Here is a 20,804-nt window from a genome sequence, read left to right as displayed (position 1 = left end):
GCAACATGCTGAGGTGAGATTTGGATTCACACAATCACTATTTGCAGTAATTCCCAGATAAAGAATTTGCCTAAAATCTAGCCAGGATCAGGAGAAACCCACAGACCTCAGGATGAGGACAATATAAATCCACATGGTCACACCACAGGGCATGAGGGAACGTTACTGTAAAAACAAAACAAAAAAACCCACTAAAATAATTTCTGAGAAATTCAGAAAGGAGATGAGCAGACCCATAAGAATGAGATAGATTTTTTTAAAGCATGTTTAAAAGTACAAAGGAGAATGAAAGAACAGGAGTAAATGAAAAAATGATTTCACCGATTCTAAGATGTACTTTTTTTGTATTTAATATTTCTGATATTGTAGTATGTTCTTCAACTGACGGTTTTTTCCAGTGAATGGAAACTACTTTTTCTTTCTTAGTCATAATAAAACAGTGGTATCTTTCAACTGGTAGTATCTGGATTCAGAATTTCTAGATAGACTGTTTTATTTTGTGAAGTATCTCTCCAGGCACAGGAAGAGGGTGAGGGAAAGAAACAGCCACCTTCCTCTTCCGGAGCTAACAATTCTGATGAAGGGATATTGTAGAGGCAGACGATTAAAAAAACAAAATCCAAACAAGAACAACAACAAGTGGGTAATTGTAAGGCTTAGGCAGGAAGAAAAGGATTTGAGGAAATGGAATACATCTTAAAATAATCTAATCCAGCATCTGTCTTTACTTATAAACGAGGAACTAGATGCAGAGATATGATTTGACTTGTCTGAAATCACACAGCAAGATAATGGATCTACCTGTCTCTTGAATTCTTAGCACAGTTCTTCCAGGACTAGGTTTCCATGACCTACAGTCAGTAACCAAGATTTCAAAACTTCTCATGTCACTATTAAATTTTCATTTAATTTATGTCTAGTCTAAACTGCCAATACAGATGTAAACCACTTGAAGGAAAGGGGCATACCCCAAACAAGTGGTGGAGACTTAATGACCACCTTAAGAGAATTGTATGAATACATGATCACTTTCTGAGTGTGCAGATATGCACAGACACACCTATAACCACATACAATTTTGATATTCTCCACTACTTGTCTCCTACCCTGGGAGCCATATGTCCTTCTGAATCTAAATCCAGCCTAATGCCTGGGCACCTGCTTTCACTGACTGAAAGCCTTTTCTATTTTCTACAGCCTCCAGGCAGGCCTCCCCTATTGAACTATGCTTGGTTTCCCCTTGCCTGCTGTGTTGATGTATTTAAATTAGAGACTCTAGCCACACATAGATAGTGGATTCATACAGTGGCACTAAGGTAATTATAGCCGACTGGTTGACCAGAACCAAAGCCAAGTATTACTGAGGCAACCTAAGAATCACACACATAACAGGTGAAACAGGAGCCTTGTGCCATCTAGGTGGATGATTCTGTCCCTAGGTACTTTCCGACGTGGATACTAAATCATGTGGTTATTTCTGTTAAGACTTAACCCAGATCTCAAGTATATTTTGGAATAACATGGGAGTCACTAGAGGCAAATATTTTTCTGCCTGGAGGAATAATTACCATATGGATGTAGATGGTGGGAAAGCACCTTTAAGAATAATACATGAAGCCATACAGATGCTAATTTCAGATGACTGTGTGTGTTTAGGAAACATCACATCTTTGACTTTCATTCGTTCTATTCTTTCTCCTTTTTAAAAAAGTATTTTTGCATATCTATGTTTTCACCATATTCCTGTGAATTGAAAGGGCAGTACTGTAAGGTACAAAAGTCTTGACTCGAATCAGGTAGCTCCGGGACTGAATCTTAGTGCAATCGGTTGCCCGCTGTGGGATCATGTGCAAAATATGTTACCTCTCTAAGCTTCAGTCCTCTCATCTGAAAAATTGGTGTAATAATACCCATTTCAGAGGCAGAGCTTGCAGTGAGCCGAGATCGCGCCACTGCACTCCAGCCTGGGTGACAGAGCAAGACTCCATCTCAATAATAATAATAATAATAATACCCATTTCATTAGGCTGTATACAGGTTAGATAAGGCCATAATGTAAGCTGCTTGGTCCACTGTTGGTACAACGATGGCAGTAATTATTATTAACATTGTTTTCGTGTTAATTTATTCCATTATTTCTGCAGTTTGTTTTACTGGATTATTGTATCAGTAATGCCTTACATATTTTAATTACCATCTATGAAATTTAACTTAAAGGAACTGGTTTTACTGAATAGTCATCTTTTTTGTATCTTAGGAGTATTTTCTTGATCATTTGAAACATAGTTCTGTAAATATATTTTTCTTAAATCTTGTTTAGATTTATTATTTGCAAAAAAATGTGAAAAAATATAGTAGGCATCATGGCTGACTATATTTTCCAAAGACAGCTGCCGTATCATCTGCCCTCCTCTGTGCTCTTATGCAATGTGACCTTGTCACTCACTCACCCTCTTGAACTTGGATGGGCCCTGAGACTGCTTCGATGAATAAAACATAGAGGAAGTGATACTGCACCAGTTCCAGGCCTAGCTCTTAACTAATTTAGCAGCTTCTGCTTCCTGCCTCTTGAGACACTGGCTCTTAGATGTTCCATCTGGGGGACTTAGCCATCGTGCTATGAGAAGCCCAAGTCACAGAGAGAGGCCACAGGGGTACTATGGTCAGTGAGGCCCAGCTGAGCTCCCAGCGTTCAGCCAGCATCCACTGCCAGCATGTGAGTAAGCTGTCCTGGATAACCCACCCAAGGGAGCCAGTCAGCCCCAGATGTCATCTGCTGACAAAAGCATGAGAAACCCAAGGGAGAACCACCAACCTAAGCCCACATGACCCACAGAATTATGACAGAAAATGATAAGGTGTTGTTATAAGCCCCTAAATTTGGGGATGGTTTATTGCATAGTAACAGATGACCATAATAACAAGTATCAACTGAGTAGTATCAGATATCTTTAGCCTCCTAGACCCTCCCCGCCACATAAAACAAATGAAAGTACAGTCATTATGACTTTTCTCTGGGAGTAATGTCAAACCCAAGGACTGGACATGCAACTGAGTCACTTATAAAGTCTGTTCCACAGTCAGGAGTCTTTATTAAGGAGTCTTGAATAAGGTTAGTTAATTCTTCCAACTTTTGGATTTTTAGCTCTATGTCTAGCTTTCCTAAAAGAGAATGTCCTCTGATGGATCTGGGCAAAGTAAACTGAAAAGCTTCTGGTGTTCACCATTCTAGATGCTATTAAGAAAGAACATTCATGATTTATGGGAAGAGGTAAAAACATCAACGTTCACAGGAGTTTGGGAGACTCCCATGGATGACGCTGAGAGGTTCAAGACTTCAGTGGAGGAAGTCACTGCAGAGGTGGTAGAAAGAGTAAGAGAACTAGAATTTGAAAAGGAGCCTGAACATGGGGCTGAATTGCTGCAATTTCATGATAAAACTTAAACCGATGAGGAGTTGTTTCTTGTGAATGAGCAAAGAAGGTGGTTTCTTGAGACGGAATCTACTCCAGGTAAAGATGCTGTGAGCATTGTTGAAATGACAACACAGGATTTAAAATATTACATAAACCTAGTTGAGAAGGCATCACGGCAGGGTTTGAGAGGATTGGCTTCAATTTTGAAAGAAGCTCTGCTCTGGGTTAAGTGTCATCAAATGGCACTGCATGCTACAGAGAAATCTTTTGTGAAAAGAAGGGTCAATCGACGCAGCAAACTTCATTGTTGTCTTATTTTTAAAAATTACCACAGCCAACCCAATCTTTGGCAACTGCCTCCCTGATCACTCAAGGCAAGACCCTCCACAAAAAGATTTCAATATGATGCAGGTTTAGATAATTGTCAGCATTTTTAAGCAATAGGTATTTTTTAATTAAGTTACATTTTTGGACATAATGCTGTTATTGAACACTTAATAGCCTACAGTACAGTGTAAATAATTTCTGTATGCATTGAGAAACAAAAATTCTTGTGAATAATTTTTTTGCAATATTTACTTCATTGTAGGGGTCTAGAACTGAATCTGCAATATTTCCAAGGTATGCCTGTATATAAATCCAAGGCATTGTATAACCAACGCAAGTCCTTGTCATTTCGTTCATCAATTCTCATGAAACATAACAAACAAATAATTCTCTAAAATCATCCCCAAACTCTCAAATGACCCATTTACAACTGAACATTATGATTGTTGCTATGTGATCAAAGTAAAAGAGAAGGTAATAGCACATACTCAAATATTTTAAGCAAGACTGCCTTCTTAAAATTATCTAGCTACACAGAGATAATTCTGGTGAGCTGGTTATTTGAAGGAATTTGAACTTGAAATTTTAATACTGGCTTTTAGTTTCTAGTTCACTTCGTGGAGACAAACCTATCACTTGCCTGAGGGTCTCTTAAATTATTTGCCTCTCTACTCTCATCATTAACAGACTCAAGTTCATGTTTTTGTCTATACAAAGGGATTACAAAATGTTCCTTATATTGCTTCCTCTGCCTACTACAGCAAGTGCTTCAGGGATTCTCTGGCTATGAATTTCTGCTGAATAGCTGAATGGCCAATAGGAAGGGAGATGACAAGGCCATTAAAATTTAGTAGCCAGAAAAAATGGGAAGTGTTTGGCAAAATACCAAGAATACCAAAATATTACTATGAGGAATTAAAACGGCATTATTATATAAAAGGGTCTTCTGAAAGAAATTCCTGGTTTTCTTACTCATTTATTTTTGAGACAAGGCCTCAGTCTGTTGTCCAGCCTGGAGTGCAGTGGTAGGATTACATATAGCTCACTGCAGCCTTGAACCTCTGGGCTCAAGGGATCCTACTGCCTCAGCCTCCCCAGTAGCTGGGACTACAGACACAGGCCACCACGTCTGGCTAATATTTTATTTTTTGTAGACATGGGGTCTCATCTCTACGAAAATGTTGCCCAGGCTGGTCTTGAACTCCTGGGCTCAAGCAATCCTCCCACCTTGGCCTCCCCAAGTGCTGGGATTATGGGCTTGAGCCACTGTGCCCAGCCTGGTTTTCCTATTTAAAAAGTATTTTCAAAGCATGCAACTTAAAATAAAAGCAAACAGCTCACCACTTTCGATTTCCTCTTCATTATCGTCCTCTAAGATGTTTGCTGGGGAGGCAGATTCTCCAGCTTCCATCATGCTTCTCAAAGCTTCCAGCTGTTCTGTTAGCAAAAACACACAAAGAGATGGTGACAGATGCTAGGTAACATACAAACCCTAGGCCTTGAGATCGACACTGAGGAGGATGTGAAAAGGGAGAAGAAATAGAATGTTTAGGCACCAAGGCGCCATGTTTCTAAGGTTCAGCAGTGATCTCTCTCTCGCCCTTTCCTGGTGGTCTCGACCTTGTAAGAAACCTGCAACAACCACCTTATATACACATGATGAAGAATTGCGGGGACATGGGTGAAATGCCCAAAATTCTGGTCACCAAGTTTGAGAGGAGGTTCAGTCCTCGTGAAGGATTTAAGGCTAGATAACAAAAGCCCATAATTTGGAGAATCTGGCACAGACCAAGGTTTATGAACAGTTATGGGGAACTGATAGAAAATAGGCAGGTTGGCAACAAAACTTCAGGAAAAAATATTTGCAACTGATTTAATGGGGATTATATCCTACTATACAAAATAAGACTAAATAATGTTTCTATAAGTCAGAAAGATAAAGGTAAACAAAATAATAAAAATGGGAAAACACATAGGGACAAACCACAAATAGTAATATGCAAAAAAGGAGTTATTGAAGACACACAAATAAAAAAACCTCTAAGGTACCAATTTTTTTCTATGAGTTGGACACACATTTAAAAATGGCCAACAGCCAGCATTAAGGATATTGGTGGGAAACAGGCACTCTCATATATGACTGGTGAAGAGTCTAAGGTGGTAGAACTTTCCTAAAAGAAAGCATAACAAACTATATCACAATATAAAATATATATACGTTTTGGCTGAATAACTCTAATTGCACCAATTGATTTCAAGGAGAGGGTTGCACAAACATACAAAATAACATTCAAGCATGTTTATAGTAGTGAAAATCCATCAACTTGGGACTCGTTACATCATGCTATAATAAATGCATACAATTCTATGTCATATATATTAAATTCTATATAGTGTTTCATACATTAGGATTAAAGTTAGTATGTAGATTTATATCCTGCTGATGTAAGTATACTTACTTGGTTAAATTTTAAAAATTTAAACTCAGTATCATTAATATGATCTCAGTCATGTTACAAATGTGGGTATATATCTACACATGTACATTACGTACATGTGTCTATAGTATATGAATACGTGTACAATATATGTTAGTGCTGTTACTTTCTTACACTTTTCATTGTCTTGATTTTTCTATGGCATTATTGCTTTTGTAATAAAATAAACTGTCATTAACATAATTTAAAATTTTTCATTTAGAATACTTGGGGGGAAAATGAAGTGTAATCATGCCAATATTTGATACCATTAATTCACTGAACTAGGATATACTCTGAAAGAAAATATTTTCAAGGAAATCATCCTGGGAGAATAAAAGGAAACATGTTTATATAAAATCATTTGTCTCTAGATCTCTCTATTCACATATACACAGTCACACACTCATATGTACCTAGTATCCCTAGATAGGTATAGAGCACGGGGCAAACTGAAAAGGGAAACTTATGAGGACTTTAGACTGTGTAAAATTATAAAATGCTGGTTCCTTATATCTTGAAAAATTCTAAAATGCTTCTACTTTCCTCTCAATTTTCCTTGGGCCCTCTCCAAATTCTGGCATTTGAATATATAGATATGCTTTTCCTACTGCATGAATTAATTGATATGGAAATTAAATTTAAATGGAAATGTGGCAATCTTGCTCTGAAAAGTACCTGTAACATCACCCCTACACCCTTCCCCCCAAAATCAGTGGTTTTAAAATAAATTGAATTCTCAACAGCTGAAATGTCCACACATGTTATGTATGCTTCCATTATATATGTGTGTGTTTCACTTACTTTTTTCAACTTCAGGTTTCAGCCGCTTGTTTTTTATGAGTATTTTTCTTTTGAGGTCATTGGGGGATGGCAAAGCCCTGCCTGGTTCAAGCTAGAGAGAAACAGAAAGAGCTGAATTAAGGAAGGGCTGTGCTTCTCCATTCTCCTTCCCAGTCCAGGAGGAGCCTGGGAGGCCTGGGAGTGATGCAACCCAACACCCACTAGATGGCAGGCGGCACAGCCTTCTGTTTTCACTCCCCAACCCAAATTAGCACACCCATTCAGCTTTTCCTTAGACTAGTGCTGCAAACTTGAAATCCACATAGTTTCCAGAGGTGTGCAGAGCTGCTCCAACCTCCCCAGTGGAGCAGGGGTCTGGCCTGGGATGTGCCGGGGAGGGATTCCTGCTCCCCAGAGGGCCTTGCACCTTTTAAGTATCTGGTAAAGTGCAAGGGACAATTGTGATGGCTGGGTTCAGAATTAGCTTTCCCAAGTGAGAGGCTCCCCAGATCCCCCCAAGTGTCAGGCTGTATAGTAAGCCTGTCTGCTCAGTAGGCTGACCCAACCCTCAACACTTGAGATTGTGGTTTTGTGGTTTCGTAGGTTTGATAAGGGAATCAAGAAGGGAGTTGTTCCAATTCCTGGAATCTGAACTTGACTACAGCATCATTTGCTTAGATTTATACCTGCAAAGGAGTTGCCCCTGTATGCTATCACCTCTGATCTACAGAACCGTCCTGTATCTAGTCTTCCATTCCCCATTCCTCCACCCATCTCTCTATATGCCCACCCACCCACCCCTCCACCCATCCATTCATTTTCAAAACTTGCTTTTATACTACTTATTGTATGTAAGGCACTGTGCACTCATATGTCTGTCTTGCCTCAAATAAAACCCTTTGTTGAAATGCTGTTTCCTTCCAGCAGCGTGGTATAACTGGCCCATTCCCCAGTGATCTCTCTTGTACCAGGACGCCTCCAACAAATAAAGCACCATAGGCCATCTTCTTTTCTAGTTATGTGTTCACATTTGTGTCCTGCTCCCACTCCCAAGGTTGAAAGCTCTTTAGCTTTTGGAGCAGGTCTTATTCCCATTTATATTACCCATGCCTCCCAAGACACCTGTCCTGTATTCAAAGGAGAATAGGGTCTTGAGGCAGGGAATATAAGGCCTATTCATGCTGACTTCCTAGAACTAAATCAAATGGAAACACTTCAGCTATGACAGGAAATATCCTCTCCATTTACAAAGGATGTACACCAAGTAAATGACTTTCTAACTTTACTTCATCCTATTCATTTACATAGAGCAGACACCAAGTAACCAATGGAAACCTCTAGAGGGTATTTAAACCCCAGAAAATTCTGTAATGGGGCTCTTGAGCCCCTCTGCTCGGGCTGCTCCCACCCTGTGGAGTGTACTTTCATTTTCAATAAATCTCTGCTTTTGTTGCTTCATTCTTCCCTTGCTTTGTTTGTGTATTTTGTCCGATTCTTTGTTCAAGATGCCAAGAACCTGGACACCCTTCAGCTGGTAAAAGTATGTGCACATCACTTCACTAAGAACACAGTGAACTTTCCACAAAAGCAATCACCTTAACCTAATCAGGAAGATAAACGGAGGGCCTAGGTAAAAACAAATAAAATAAATCAGAGCTGTTTCTTAGTTTGGGTTCCCTTAAAATCAGCCTCAGAGAAAAGTAGTATTGCACCAGGTCGTCTACTTGGAAGGAAACTCCAACAGAGGTGTGGGAAAGTGAGAAAAAGAAGACAGGCAGCTCATCAAGGGTGTGTTATCACTGCAGCCAGCTGGAGCACGATCCTGCTGGGAAACCCTGGGAGGCAGAGAAGAGCAGGTGCTCAGGGTTATCCCACCTCGGAAGGGATGAAGCATGGGATAGGGGTGATAATTCCCTGGCACTGCTGGTCTTTCATGTGTGGCAGAGCAGGCTCCAGTGACCAGAGCTCACTCTCAGGCAAAAAGCTGTGGATGTTGGCAGTGGAAAGTCAGGCCAGTGTTCAGGGAAACAGGAGGCACTGCAAGGATATGGGCAGGTCACCTGCAGCAACTGCTTCTGCAAGTTCAAGAGAAGAAGGAAGGGGGACAAAGGATACAGATATCCTTGTCTCTCATATTTTTTTTCAGTTCCCATAGACACACTTCTGAACAGAACCTCATAAAGTGTTTACATGTAGCACAAAGCACCTTCCTGCTGTCATTTGCTGTGATGTTCTTCTGCCACTACCTCATGCTACCAGGTTTGAGCCCATCAGGTGCTGCTGTCAATAGCAGGTCTTTCTACTTTGATTTCATTAGCTGCCTTGGAGCTCATAACATCTTGTGATTGTGGATCTTAATCTCTTGGAGGTCATGGATCCTTATAAAAATGTGATTAACTCTCTAGAATGAGTATATACAAAAAAATTGCATGCAATTAGAATGAATTCACAGATCTCATAAAGCCTATCTATGGAGCACAGGTTAATGTTCTTTGCTTTATGAAGAAATTAGTAGGTTTAAAATGAAGTTCAAAAATGTATGTGCAACATTGCCCAGTGATTTATTTTGGAGTTAGGAACATGAACTTCAGGATGTCGTGACATCAATCCAGGGCACTTTCCACAGCATGAGCCTCCCATGGGTTCTGAATCCTGGGTGCATATACAGTTCACCTGGAGGGCTTTTAAAACACCATGCTCAGGGCTGACCCTGCATCAATTAAATCAGTCTCCAAGTGGGGCCCTGACACAGGTGTTTTTAACAGTTTTGCAGGTGATTCTAACATGTAACTGAATTTGAGAACAACTGACCTGAATCTGGACTCTTGGCCTGGGTGCTTTATGAAATTTTAAGACTGAGATCTGAAAACCATAAGACCCAAAGATCCTCCAAATTAAATTGAACCAGATGTTTATTTTGTGTCTCTTTACATCCCTCTGAAGCATGATGTAAGCTCTCCGTACCAAAGAATTTAAATAAATATGAAGATCTTTAGCATTAGTCTTCTAGTACTACTTGACCCTTCAGAAATTTTCAAAACGAATCCATTCATGCTGGAAGTATGGTTTGTTAAAAATACATACTGGATGTGATTCAAGTGCTTGTTTCAACAGGAGATCCCCAAATAGATCTTCGCAATATTTGGACATCTTGTACTGTTGATATTTGCTGGAGAGGAAAAAGTGGCATTTGTAAATTCAAACACCCATTAACCGTCCAAGAATAAGAAGCACCCATTACTAGGCCATTAAAGATTCTCACTTGGCAAAATGCATTATTGTCCTCTTAATGCTAATGTGAGATGTATCAAAAACTTTAACTGGTATAATTTTAAAAGAAGGAGGAGATTCTGTTCCAAAACTAAGAGCTGGAAAGAAGAATAAAAAATGTCTTTCAAGTTCATCAAATCTGATTTCAAATATACTGTCAGATCTTCCAGCTCAATGGAACTTTAAGTAAGGTGTCCCAATCTCTGAACTTTTATTTGGAACAAGTATTTCTGAAACACATTAAAATGATTTGGTTTGGGGGGACAAGGGTGGTTTTTTGTCAGTTTTTCCTTTTTTGTTGTTGTTTTTTGCTTTGCATAAGAGTAGGTGCCCTTGCTGGAGAATTATTTGAACTTAGTACTTCACAAAACAAACTATTCAGCTGCTTAAAAAGTTGTAGAGCAGGAGTGGGCATTAGGGGTTAGGAAACAATACCACATAGAGACTTGTGGCAGAATGGATCATTATACCTGCAGTGATTTTCAAAGGAGAGAATTACAGGATATTCTGATGTGACAAATGCAGTTTCCTTGATGGCTTGAATTACATCCTTTAAAAACAAAAAAAATGTTAATGAGAGAAAAGAGCAAAAAAATTAAGGCACCCAAAACTATTCAAAGACTATTAATTGAGTCTTTCAGAAAGTCAATTCCAGCAATTCAGACCTGGAGCCCCCATCTACCTTGATACCTCTAAAGGTTGAGTTCCCTGTGGTTATAGCCAGGGTGCAGTTAATGGTTAATGACAATTTTTTAAGCTATCTTTTACTTCTCCAGAATTATGGTGCTATTAACTTACAAGAGATTTCACCTAAATGGCATGCCAGTTTGCGGCTTGTTAATCTGCCAGGCCAGGAGTTCAGAGTCCACCTTTCTTCTTGAGGAGCAGGTGATCTCTGGCACAGAGGTTTTCACTCCAGACCACTGTATGACTCCTCCCCACCTCATGCAGAAAAGTGTGGGTAGTAACCTAAGGACTGCTGGAGGCTTTTACTGACTTTCCTCTGTGTTTGGAAATCAGTCTTGGGCTATACTTCATTAACTTGATGTAGACCTCTGTGTACTAACGTGACATTTGCAGTATCCCTTGTTTCCTATTAGCCTGGTTACAAGGCCGGGGGAAGGGGTTCTCGTTGGTCAAGCAACATGTAAGTGAAACATAGAAGTGTTCTTGACCCCCCATCTGTAACACACAACTTAATTACAGAAAACAACATTTGAAGGAGCTAAACATAATCTTCCCTTTCACTATTCTCCATGAAATAGGAGAGGCTTTAAGAGATGGTTGGCCCCGTCTCTGCTTAGCTTTAGAAAGAAAGGCTTCAAACCAGCACTTCTACAACCAGAGCATCATATTTGGTAAAAATCCCCAAATTCTTACTGGTTTGTAGCTAATCACAGGGCAAATCTCATCATTCAGTTAATCAGAAAAATATTTCACAATAGTTATCTAGGCAAATCCATTTGACATGATAAAGCCCAAGGTTAGATAATCTTGAAATATTTTATTGAGGCATTCCTTATGGCTGAGGTAGTCATTTAGTTATTCTTCCTGGCTATGCAAATTCATGGCTTCCCACTTGAATATACCCTTGGTACATACCAAGAAGTATTATCTTGAATTCATTGCTGGTCAAAACTCTCCAACATCTTGGCTAAGAGAAATACTATGCATAGCATCTAGACATCTGCGTGTGTGTGTATGTGTGTTTTTTTTGAGACAGAGTCTCGCTCTGTTGCTGAGGCTGGAGAGCAATGGCATGATCTGGTTTCACTGCAACCTCCGCCTCCTGTGTTCAAGCAATTCTGACTCTGCCTCAGCTGGGATTACAGGTGCACGCCACCACACCAGCTAATTTTTGTATTTTTAGTACAGACAGGGTTTCACCATGTTGGCCAGGCTGATCTTGAACTCCTGACGTCAAGTGATCCACCTGTCTCCACCTCCCAAAGTGTTGGGATTACAGGCGTGAGCCACCACGCCCAGCAGCACCTATGTTTTTGAAAATACCCATGGTGATGTTTCACATGTAGGTGGAGTTGAGAACCGCTGCTCCTGGTGTTGTAATATCTATCCTGAGTTATACCAAACCGACAGACAGCTGCAGCTGACATTTGCAAACCACAGAATTTCATTCTTTTGATTTGTCTAACCTCATTATCTTATTATTTATTTATTTATTTATTTATTTATTGAGATGGAATTTCACTCTTGTTGCCCAGGCTAGAATGCAACAGTGTAATCTCGGCTCACTGCAACCTCCACCTCTCGGGTTCAAGCGATTCTCCTGCCTCAGCCTCCTGAGTAGCTGAGATTACAGGCATGTGCCACCACGCCCAGCTAATTTTGCATTTTTGGTAGAGACAGGGTTTCTCCATGTTGGTCAGGCTGGTCTCCAACTCCTGATCTCAGGTGATCTGCCCGCCTCGGCTTCCCAAACTGCTGGGATTACAGGCGTGAGCCACCACGCCCGGCCTCTCTTATTCTTGTAGGCCCTATTTACAATCTATTTTATTCCTGTATTCTATTTATCTTTTTATGCCACCTTGAAGTCCTTTAGGAATAATGTAAAGTAAATAAGCAAATAAGTAGATAACAAAAGGAGACACTGTTTCTAAGGTAAGTAAAACTAGGTAAACTCTGCCAGAGAAACCTTGTTATGTAACACAGTCACCATTTGAAAGCAAGAACAGTATCATGAAGGGGACGTTCAGTGGAAAAGATCTTTGTCTTGACTTTTTCCTCAAGACTGAAAGAAGGGAATATGAAGGTATAATGCTTGAAAAAATGAATCATTTGTTTTCTCTTCTCCATCTCCCTATTTCCTGCATTTTCACAGAGTTTGGAAAAGTCTGTGTAATTATTTTTAAAGTTACCTTAAAAAGGATATCTGTACACATTGCTTTTCCATGAGTTATTATTGGTTCTTGGTCTTCACCTTTTCCATCCCAGCAGTCAAGTTCAACACATCTAGGGACATAGTGAAGTTACAATATTGAAACTTTACAATGAAATAGTGTGCATACAAATTAAAAGAAAGGCATCAAAATAAGTTGTTTTCTTCCAGAACAGAAAATTGAATAAATTAAATAACCTGATTATTTCATGGCATATACAGGTTAAAACCACATTATATTCCTCATCTGGTTGGTATTATCAAAAGGGGATTGTCTGAGTGAGATTAAGAGACTTAAGAAATATAACAAGCATCATGGTTCTGGATGAAATCCTACTTGTGACAAAACTGCAATAAAGGACAATTTGGGGGCCGGGCATGGTGTGGCCTAGGAAGGCAGATCACTTGAGGTCAGGAGTTGGAGACCAGCCTGGCCAACATGGCGAAACCCCATCTCTACTAAAAATACAAAAATTAGCCAGGTGTGATGGCTACTTGGGAGGCTGTAATCCCAGCTACCTGGGAGGCTAAGGCATGAGAATTGCTTGAACCCAGGAGGGGAGGTTCCAGTGAGCTGACATCATGCCACTGCACTCCAGCCTGGGCAACAAAGTAAGACACTGTCCCCATTAAAAAAAAAAAAAGGACAATTTGGTTGGGGACAACTGCGGAAATATGAATGTGGGCTGGGTTTTAGATGACATGGGACTGTTGTGGTGTGGGGGGAGGGGGGAGGGATAGCATTAGGAGATATATCTAATGCTAAATGACGAGTTAGTGGGTGCAGAACACCAACATGGCGCATGTATACATATGTAACAAACCTGCACGTTGTGCATATGTACCCTAAAATTTAAAGTATAATAATAATAAAATAAAAAAAATTTTAAAAATTACTTTTAATTTTGATAGGCTGGATAATGTTACTTTGGCCATTTCAGAAAATGTTTAGTGATTCATACTCAGGTATTCAGAGGAAGTTTGCAAATGGAAGTAGTAAGACAGTTAATTTCTTTTAACATATTTCCATATCCAAAAAAATACGAATTAAAAAATATTGTTTAATTGATAACCAAGAAAAAAACATAATGTAACTACATTTCTTATTTTTCACTTTCATCATTTTTGCCATATTTTAAATCTCAAATATTTGCCAGTTTCTATAAAACAAAAACCATTTTAATAATTTCTACTCTCAGAGAACTAAATTTTTGAACTTTTACATCAAATAAAGCTAATTTACCCTCTCCCTCTCCCTCTCCCCCTCCCCCTCCCCCTCCCTCCTTTCTTCGGTCTCCCTCCGTTGCCGAGGCTGGACGATACTGCCGTGGTCTCGGCTCGCTGCAGCCTCCCTGCCCCGGACTCCCGTGGTTCTCCTGCCTCGGCCTGCCAAGTGCCTGGGATTGTGGGTGCGCGCCACCACGCCTGACTGGTTTTTCTATTTTTGGAGGAGATGGGGTATCGCCCTGTTGATGGGGCTGGTCTCCGGCTCCTGACCTCGAGTGGTCTGCCAGCCTCGGCCTCCCGGGGTGCTGGGATTGCAGACGGAGTCTTGCTCACTCAATGCTCAGTGTTGCCCAGGCTGGAGTGTAGTGGCGTGATCTCAGCTCACCACAACCTCCACCTTCCAGCCGCCTGCCTTGGCCTCCCAAAGTGCTAAGATTACAGCCTCTGCCCGGCCGCCACCCCGTCTAGGAAGTGGGGAGCATCTCTGCCTGGCCGCCCATCGTCTGGGATGTGGGGAGCCCCTCTGCCCGGCCACCCCGTCTGGGAAGCGAGGAGCGCCTCTGCCCAGCTGCCCCATCTGGGAGGTGAGGAGTGCCTCTGCCCGGCCGCCCCGTCTGGGAAGCGAGGAGCGCCTCTGCCCGGCTGCCCCATCTGGGAGGTGAGGAGCACCTCTGCCCGGCCACCACCCCATCTGGGAGGTGAGGAGTGCCTCTGCCCGGCCGCCACCCCATCTGGGATGTGAGGAGCGCCTCTGCCAGCTGCCCCGTCTGAGAAGTGAGGACAGCCTCTGCCCGGCCGCCACCCCGTCTGGGATGTGAGAAGCGCCTTTGCCCAGCTGCCATGACTGGGAAGTGAGGAGCGCCTCTGCCCAGCCGCCACCCCGTCTGGGAGGTGAGGAGCGCCTCTGCCCAGCCGCCCCGTCTGGGAGGTGGGGAGCGCCTCTGCCTGGCCGCCCATCATCTGGGAGGTGGGGAGCACCTCTGCCCAGCCGCCCCATCTGGGAAGTGGGGGGCACCTCTGCCCGGCCACCCTGTCTGGGAAGCGGAGGGCGCCTCTGCCCAGCCGCCCCATCTGGGAAGCGAGGCGCGCCTCTGCCCGGCTGCCCATCATCTGGGATGTGAGGTGCGCCTCTGCCCCACCGCCACCCTGTCTGGGAGGTGAGGAGTGCCTCTGCCTGGCCGCCACCCCATCTGGGAAGTGAGGTGCGCCTCTGCCCGGCCGCCCCGTCTGGGAAGTGAGGAGCGCCTCTGCCCGGCCGCCCCGTCTGGGAAGTGAGGAGCGCCTCTGCCCGGCCACCGCATCTGGGAAGTGTACCCAACAGCTCCGAAGAGATAGCGACCATCGAGAATGGGCCATGATGACAATGGCGGTTTTGTCGAAAAGAAAAGGGGGAAATGTGGGGAAAAGAAAGAGAGATCAGATTGTTACTGTGTCTGTGTAGTAAGAAGTTGACATAGGAGACACCATTTTGTTCTGTACTAAGAAAAATTCTTCTGCCTTGGGATGCTGTTCATCTATAACCTTACCCCCAACCCCGTGCTCTCTGAAACATGTGCTGTGTCAACTCAGGGTTAAATGGATTAAGGGCGGTACAAGATGTGCTTTGTTAAACAGATGCTAGAAGGCAGCATGCTCGTTAAGAGTCATCACCACTCCCTAATCTCAAGTACCCAGGGACACAAACACTGCTGAAGGCGGCAGGGTCCTCTGCCTAGGAAAACCAGAGACCTTTGTTCACATGTTTATCTGCTGACCTTCTCTCCACTATTATCCTATGACCCTGCCACATCCCCCTCTCTGAGAAACTGAGAAACACCCAAGAATGATCAATAAATACTAAAAAAAAAAAAAAAAAAAAAAAGCTAATTTACAAGTGCCTATAATCAATGGCCAGTTAGCTCAATTGGTTAGAGCATGGTGCTAATAACAAGTACCTATAATCAACAAAAAACTCAACATGCCTTCTTACAATATGCATGTTTTCTTTTTTGTGGTTTTGGGGGCATATTTTAAATTTACAGTAAAGAAAAGTCTTTTCACAGTAAAGTCTTTTGGATGACTGCAGATTTTTCCGAAAGAGATACTGTCCTTCTTTTCTCAAGGTTAAATGATCATGATAATCCATTAAAGAGAATAAACAAATTTCCTTTTCATCCTGATTACTATTTCCTGTTTTTCAGAGAAAAGTAAATTAAACTGAAGGGCATCACACACAAAAAACAAATTGCCATCTTGAGTTCCTCACCTGCAACCAGCCAGGAGAACCTGTCTGTACATTTCTACCGAAGACTTCCCGCCGAACTGTCTGCCAGTGAGATAAGTGTTATGGGAAGAACTGATGAAGTAGTGAGCCAGAGGATGGTCCATTTCTTGGTAAAGTTCTAAACGATCTAGGAAGACTGGGGCGTTTTCATCTGACATCAGATATCTGCAAAACCCATCACTTGATATAAGGCCTAGGGGAAAAAGAACATCTTAGTAGCACTTGTAGCTCTGAAGATGCACATCTCATGTTTTATTCATGGAAGCTGAGGCAGCTTAAATTTTAAGAGTAAAAACGTCTTCACAGTCTCTTTCCCAAGAACTTTCATCTGTCAGAACTTGAATGAAATAAGAGAGTTGCACATTATAAGTAACATAATGAATTCCACAAACAGGTGGTATTCTGCTTTTACATCCATGATGGCAGATGTACATGGTCCCCCAAGTTCAGAAACACAGCACTGGGAGTTATGGTGACCAGGGGTCCAGGGGGCCTGTATCAAGTTCTGCTCTTGCTACTCACTCCTTTGGCTCCTAGATCTCAGCTTCTTCTTCTGTCAATTGGGGAAAAAGACTGGCCCTATCTGATTTCCAAGATCTTCATAATGGGAAATGAGAATAGATACGAGAGGTGCTCTTTAAAAATGGAAAATGTATTAATTATAAGACATTGCTCTCACTGAATTGGAAAAGGGATTTTTCTTGGAGATGATGGTGCTTCTGAGTTTAAACAATTCAGTTTTCAATTTTATCTAAAAGTCAGGTTATAGGACTGGTGAGAAGAGTATACAGTGGTCATTGAAACGTGGCCCCAAAAGCCACCCTTCATTTCGATCACACCTTTCTGACATGGGGTAGAGCCCAAGTGGTAACTACAGGAGCAACAATCAGTATTTATGCAACTTATAAATGGTTGATGCATCGACAGCTTCAAGTTTTTGTTTTATTTAAGAACTTGCAAGTTATGAACTGATTTCAAGCTTACAGAAGTGTTCAGATGATAGCATAATGAATAGCCACGGGCCTACACCAGTGTGGTCAGATCTCAACATTTTGCCTTATTTGATTTACATTTTTGATTATTTGACTTACATGTAAAAGAATACATAATTTCTGATGCCACTGCAGCATCCTGTATACCCCACCTCAATTCCATTCCATACCAGATAGATAACTAGTATCCTAGTTTTGGTGTTTACCTCCAAAATGGTTCTGCAACCTTACTACATATGCATTTATCCAAACAACGGGTAGTTTGGGCTGTTTTTAATTTTATGTAAAAACTATCCCACTGTGTGCATTTGCAACTTGCTATTTTTATCTTTATATACCAGCTATGTAGGTAGATCTTGTTCATTTATTTTTCACTGAAGGTACAGAAGTCCATATATGAATATATCATAATTTATTATCCATTATTTGGTTGATGGATAGTTAGGTCATTTCTAATTATAAATGAAAGTAGAAATTTGTATACCTCTTTCCTTGGGCACCTTCATTCATTCTAAAGAGCAAGTACTTTTAGAGGCACCAGGATAGATGCAGTGATAGAAGAAACAGGTAAGCCCTGCCTTCATGAAACTCTCATATTATGAGTGACAGAAACAAATAAGTAAACAAATAAATATAATGTCAAAGAGGTACTAGAAGGACAGAGAAAGCAGGGAGGAAGGTGATAAAGCATGGCAGGATGCTGTGTTAAATATGGGCCAGTGAAAGCCCTTCTGAGGTCATGTACATGTGTGAGGAGCAAGCCACGTGCACACCCAGGAAACACCAGTCCAGGCAGAAGGATCATCAAGTGCAAAGACCTTGATGCAGGTGTATGCGTGCCAACATCATTCAATGACAGCAAGACAGAGCAAGTGACCAAGGAAAAATGTAGCTTGAAGTGAGATTGGAGATGGAGCCAAAGGCTATATCACTTGGGCTTTAGTCCTCACTAAGTATTTTAGATTTTATTCTAAATGTGTTGGGAAGCCTTTGGAGGGTTTCAAAGGGTGGAATAACATGATTAGATTTGGTTTTAAAAGGTTTACTCTGGCTGCTGTGTGGAGCATAAATTGTAGGGCACTGAGTAGGAAGGAGAAGGCATTGCCTGGAGAGGGATGATGAAGGTTTGGATAGTCAGTAATGTTGGAGATGGTGAGAAGTGATTTATTTAGGATTTCTTTTGAGGCTGGATCTTACAGGTTTTGCAAATGAACCAGACATGATGTGAAACAATGAAACAAGTCCAACATGAGCCCAGTGGTTTTGACTGGGTAAATAACGGTACTATTTTATAGGCTTTGAAAGGAACATATCTAGGGGTAGGAAGGATCGAAATATGTTGTATATATACATTGGAAATGCCCATTCAACATCCAGATGGAGAGTTCTACTACAAGTCTGTAGTGTAAGCTGGAGGTTAGGACTGGAGAGTTTAATAGAAGAAATGTAAAGCCATTGGCTTGGATGAGCTCAGGTACAGAGTGAATATAGATGGAGCAGAGATCTGAGAACTGTGCTGCTCTGGTATCCAGAGTTTGGGAAATGGATGAGAGATTCTCTAGGGTACATACCTAGAAGTGAAAATGCTGGGCTGTATAAGAGGCATATTTTTCACTTTATAAACTATTGCCAAAATATTCCCCAAGATGGTTGTACCAATGTAGGGTCTTACCAGAAGTTTATAAGAATGGCTTTGTACTCCATTCTCACCCATGCTTGAAAATGACAGACGTTAAATTTTCCATCACTTGTGAAATGGTCAAGCTACCCTTTTTAGATGTGTCAATGGTCACTTCATAGACCTTTAAAACTTAGAAGGAATTTGGAAATAAACAAGGACACACCTCAATCATGACATTTATCACACTGCCAAGGAATTGTTGAATCACTTGTCTTTCTCCTTGAACAGATCGCAACTGCCTTCAAGGCTGGGGACATTTCCTATTGTTTTGAATTCCTAGCATCTGGCACAGTGCTTGGCACCCAGTCAGCCCTCTACAAACTTCAAAGAATGAAGGTAGGGAAGGGAAATACTAGCCAAATTACTGCATGAGCCCCACCACCTTACAAGCAGGGAAATTGAGGCCCAGGAGGCCAGTTCCTAGCTCAAGGTCACAGGGAAGTGACAAGAATCATATCACCTCCTGCGAATGCGAAGTGTTAGATTTTCTACCAAGCTGTACCTCCCTTTGCTGTAATCATAAGCAATGTGAAATAAATTATGATATTCAGAATATTGACAGAGAGGGAAGGAATGAAGCATTCTTGCTTAAAATAGCTATCTTCAGCCATAGCAGAAAGTGTAAACTGTACAACTACAACTAAAGGGAAAACTATTGGGCTTGGAAAAATATCAGGGGTGAAATCATGGAGTGTAGAGGGCCAGGTATACCTAAAAAGAGGGTCCAGATAACATATAGACCATTCAACCACACTCGCTGGCATTAGATACAAAGAAAAAAATAGTTCTAAAAAGGAGGAAACTGAGACCTTGAGATTCACGGACATACGGGACATATGGAACTTGAACTTTCATCTCTTTACATTCTCCACTGAGACATAACGCCAAAGGCTCTAGCTCAGGTACCCCCAGCTCTCCCTCCCATGTTCCGCAAGCATTTCTCACTGCTGTGGGACTGATTTTAAAATTTCTCCCCATGCCTTTCCTTTGACAAATATTTGAGCGAACAACCCTTTGTTTCCAAAGCTTCTTTGAAAGGGACAAAGGTCCAGAAACACCAGCAATTAGCTAAGGCGATTCCTGACTATTTAATTTCATATCAATTGTATTTATCTTTCATACCAGAGGTCAAATGAGGGTTAGTGCACATCAAATCACGTATTAAATTTATTTGGCTTGGCAAAACAAAAGGGAGAAAAAGAAAAGGTATAAGTTTTTATATGACAAAAATTATTTTCAAGGATTGCAAGTAGAGACTGTATTGGTTGTTTTAATATTTCAAGTAATATGCAATACTAAAATCTAATACAAGAAAGTACATGGGGAAACATCACTATAATGTATTTAATAATACAATAAATGTAACAGTATACTTCAGTCAGGATGGACTAATTCTGATGAAAGGTAAAATTTATACGAACTTAAGAGCAGGAAAAAAAAATAGTCATCAATCCATGGCTCAGGGAGTTGCA

The 20,804-nt window shown here is 41.2% G+C and overlaps 1 protein-coding gene across 18 annotated transcripts in view; it reads right to left on the bottom strand.

The window, feature by feature from the left end:
* Nucleotides 1-20,804, bottom strand: part of PLCB4 (phospholipase C beta 4) — a 435,586-nt gene that overhangs the window by 103,984 nt on the left and 310,798 nt on the right. For all 18 annotated transcript variants that reach the window (XM_034947281.4, XM_034947277.3, XM_055104916.2 and 15 more), the window contains 6 exons: nucleotides 16,642-16,852; nucleotides 13,150-13,243; nucleotides 10,744-10,823; nucleotides 10,088-10,172; nucleotides 7,025-7,115; nucleotides 5,085-5,180 (listed from right to left, as the gene is read on the bottom strand). In XM_034947281.4, coding sequence (XP_034803172.1) covers nucleotides 5,085-5,180; nucleotides 7,025-7,115; nucleotides 10,088-10,172; nucleotides 10,744-10,823; nucleotides 13,150-13,243; nucleotides 16,642-16,852 — 657 coding nt within the window. The remainder of the gene's footprint in view (nucleotides 1-5,084; nucleotides 5,181-7,024; nucleotides 7,116-10,087; nucleotides 10,173-10,743; nucleotides 10,824-13,149; nucleotides 13,244-16,641; nucleotides 16,853-20,804) is intronic.

This window comes from Pan paniscus, chromosome 21, assembly GCF_029289425.2.
Source record: "Pan paniscus chromosome 21, NHGRI_mPanPan1-v2.0_pri, whole genome shotgun sequence".
NCBI lineage: Eukaryota > Metazoa > Chordata > Mammalia > Primates > Hominidae > Pan > Pan paniscus.
This window is presented reverse-complemented; position numbering and strand designations above follow the sequence as displayed.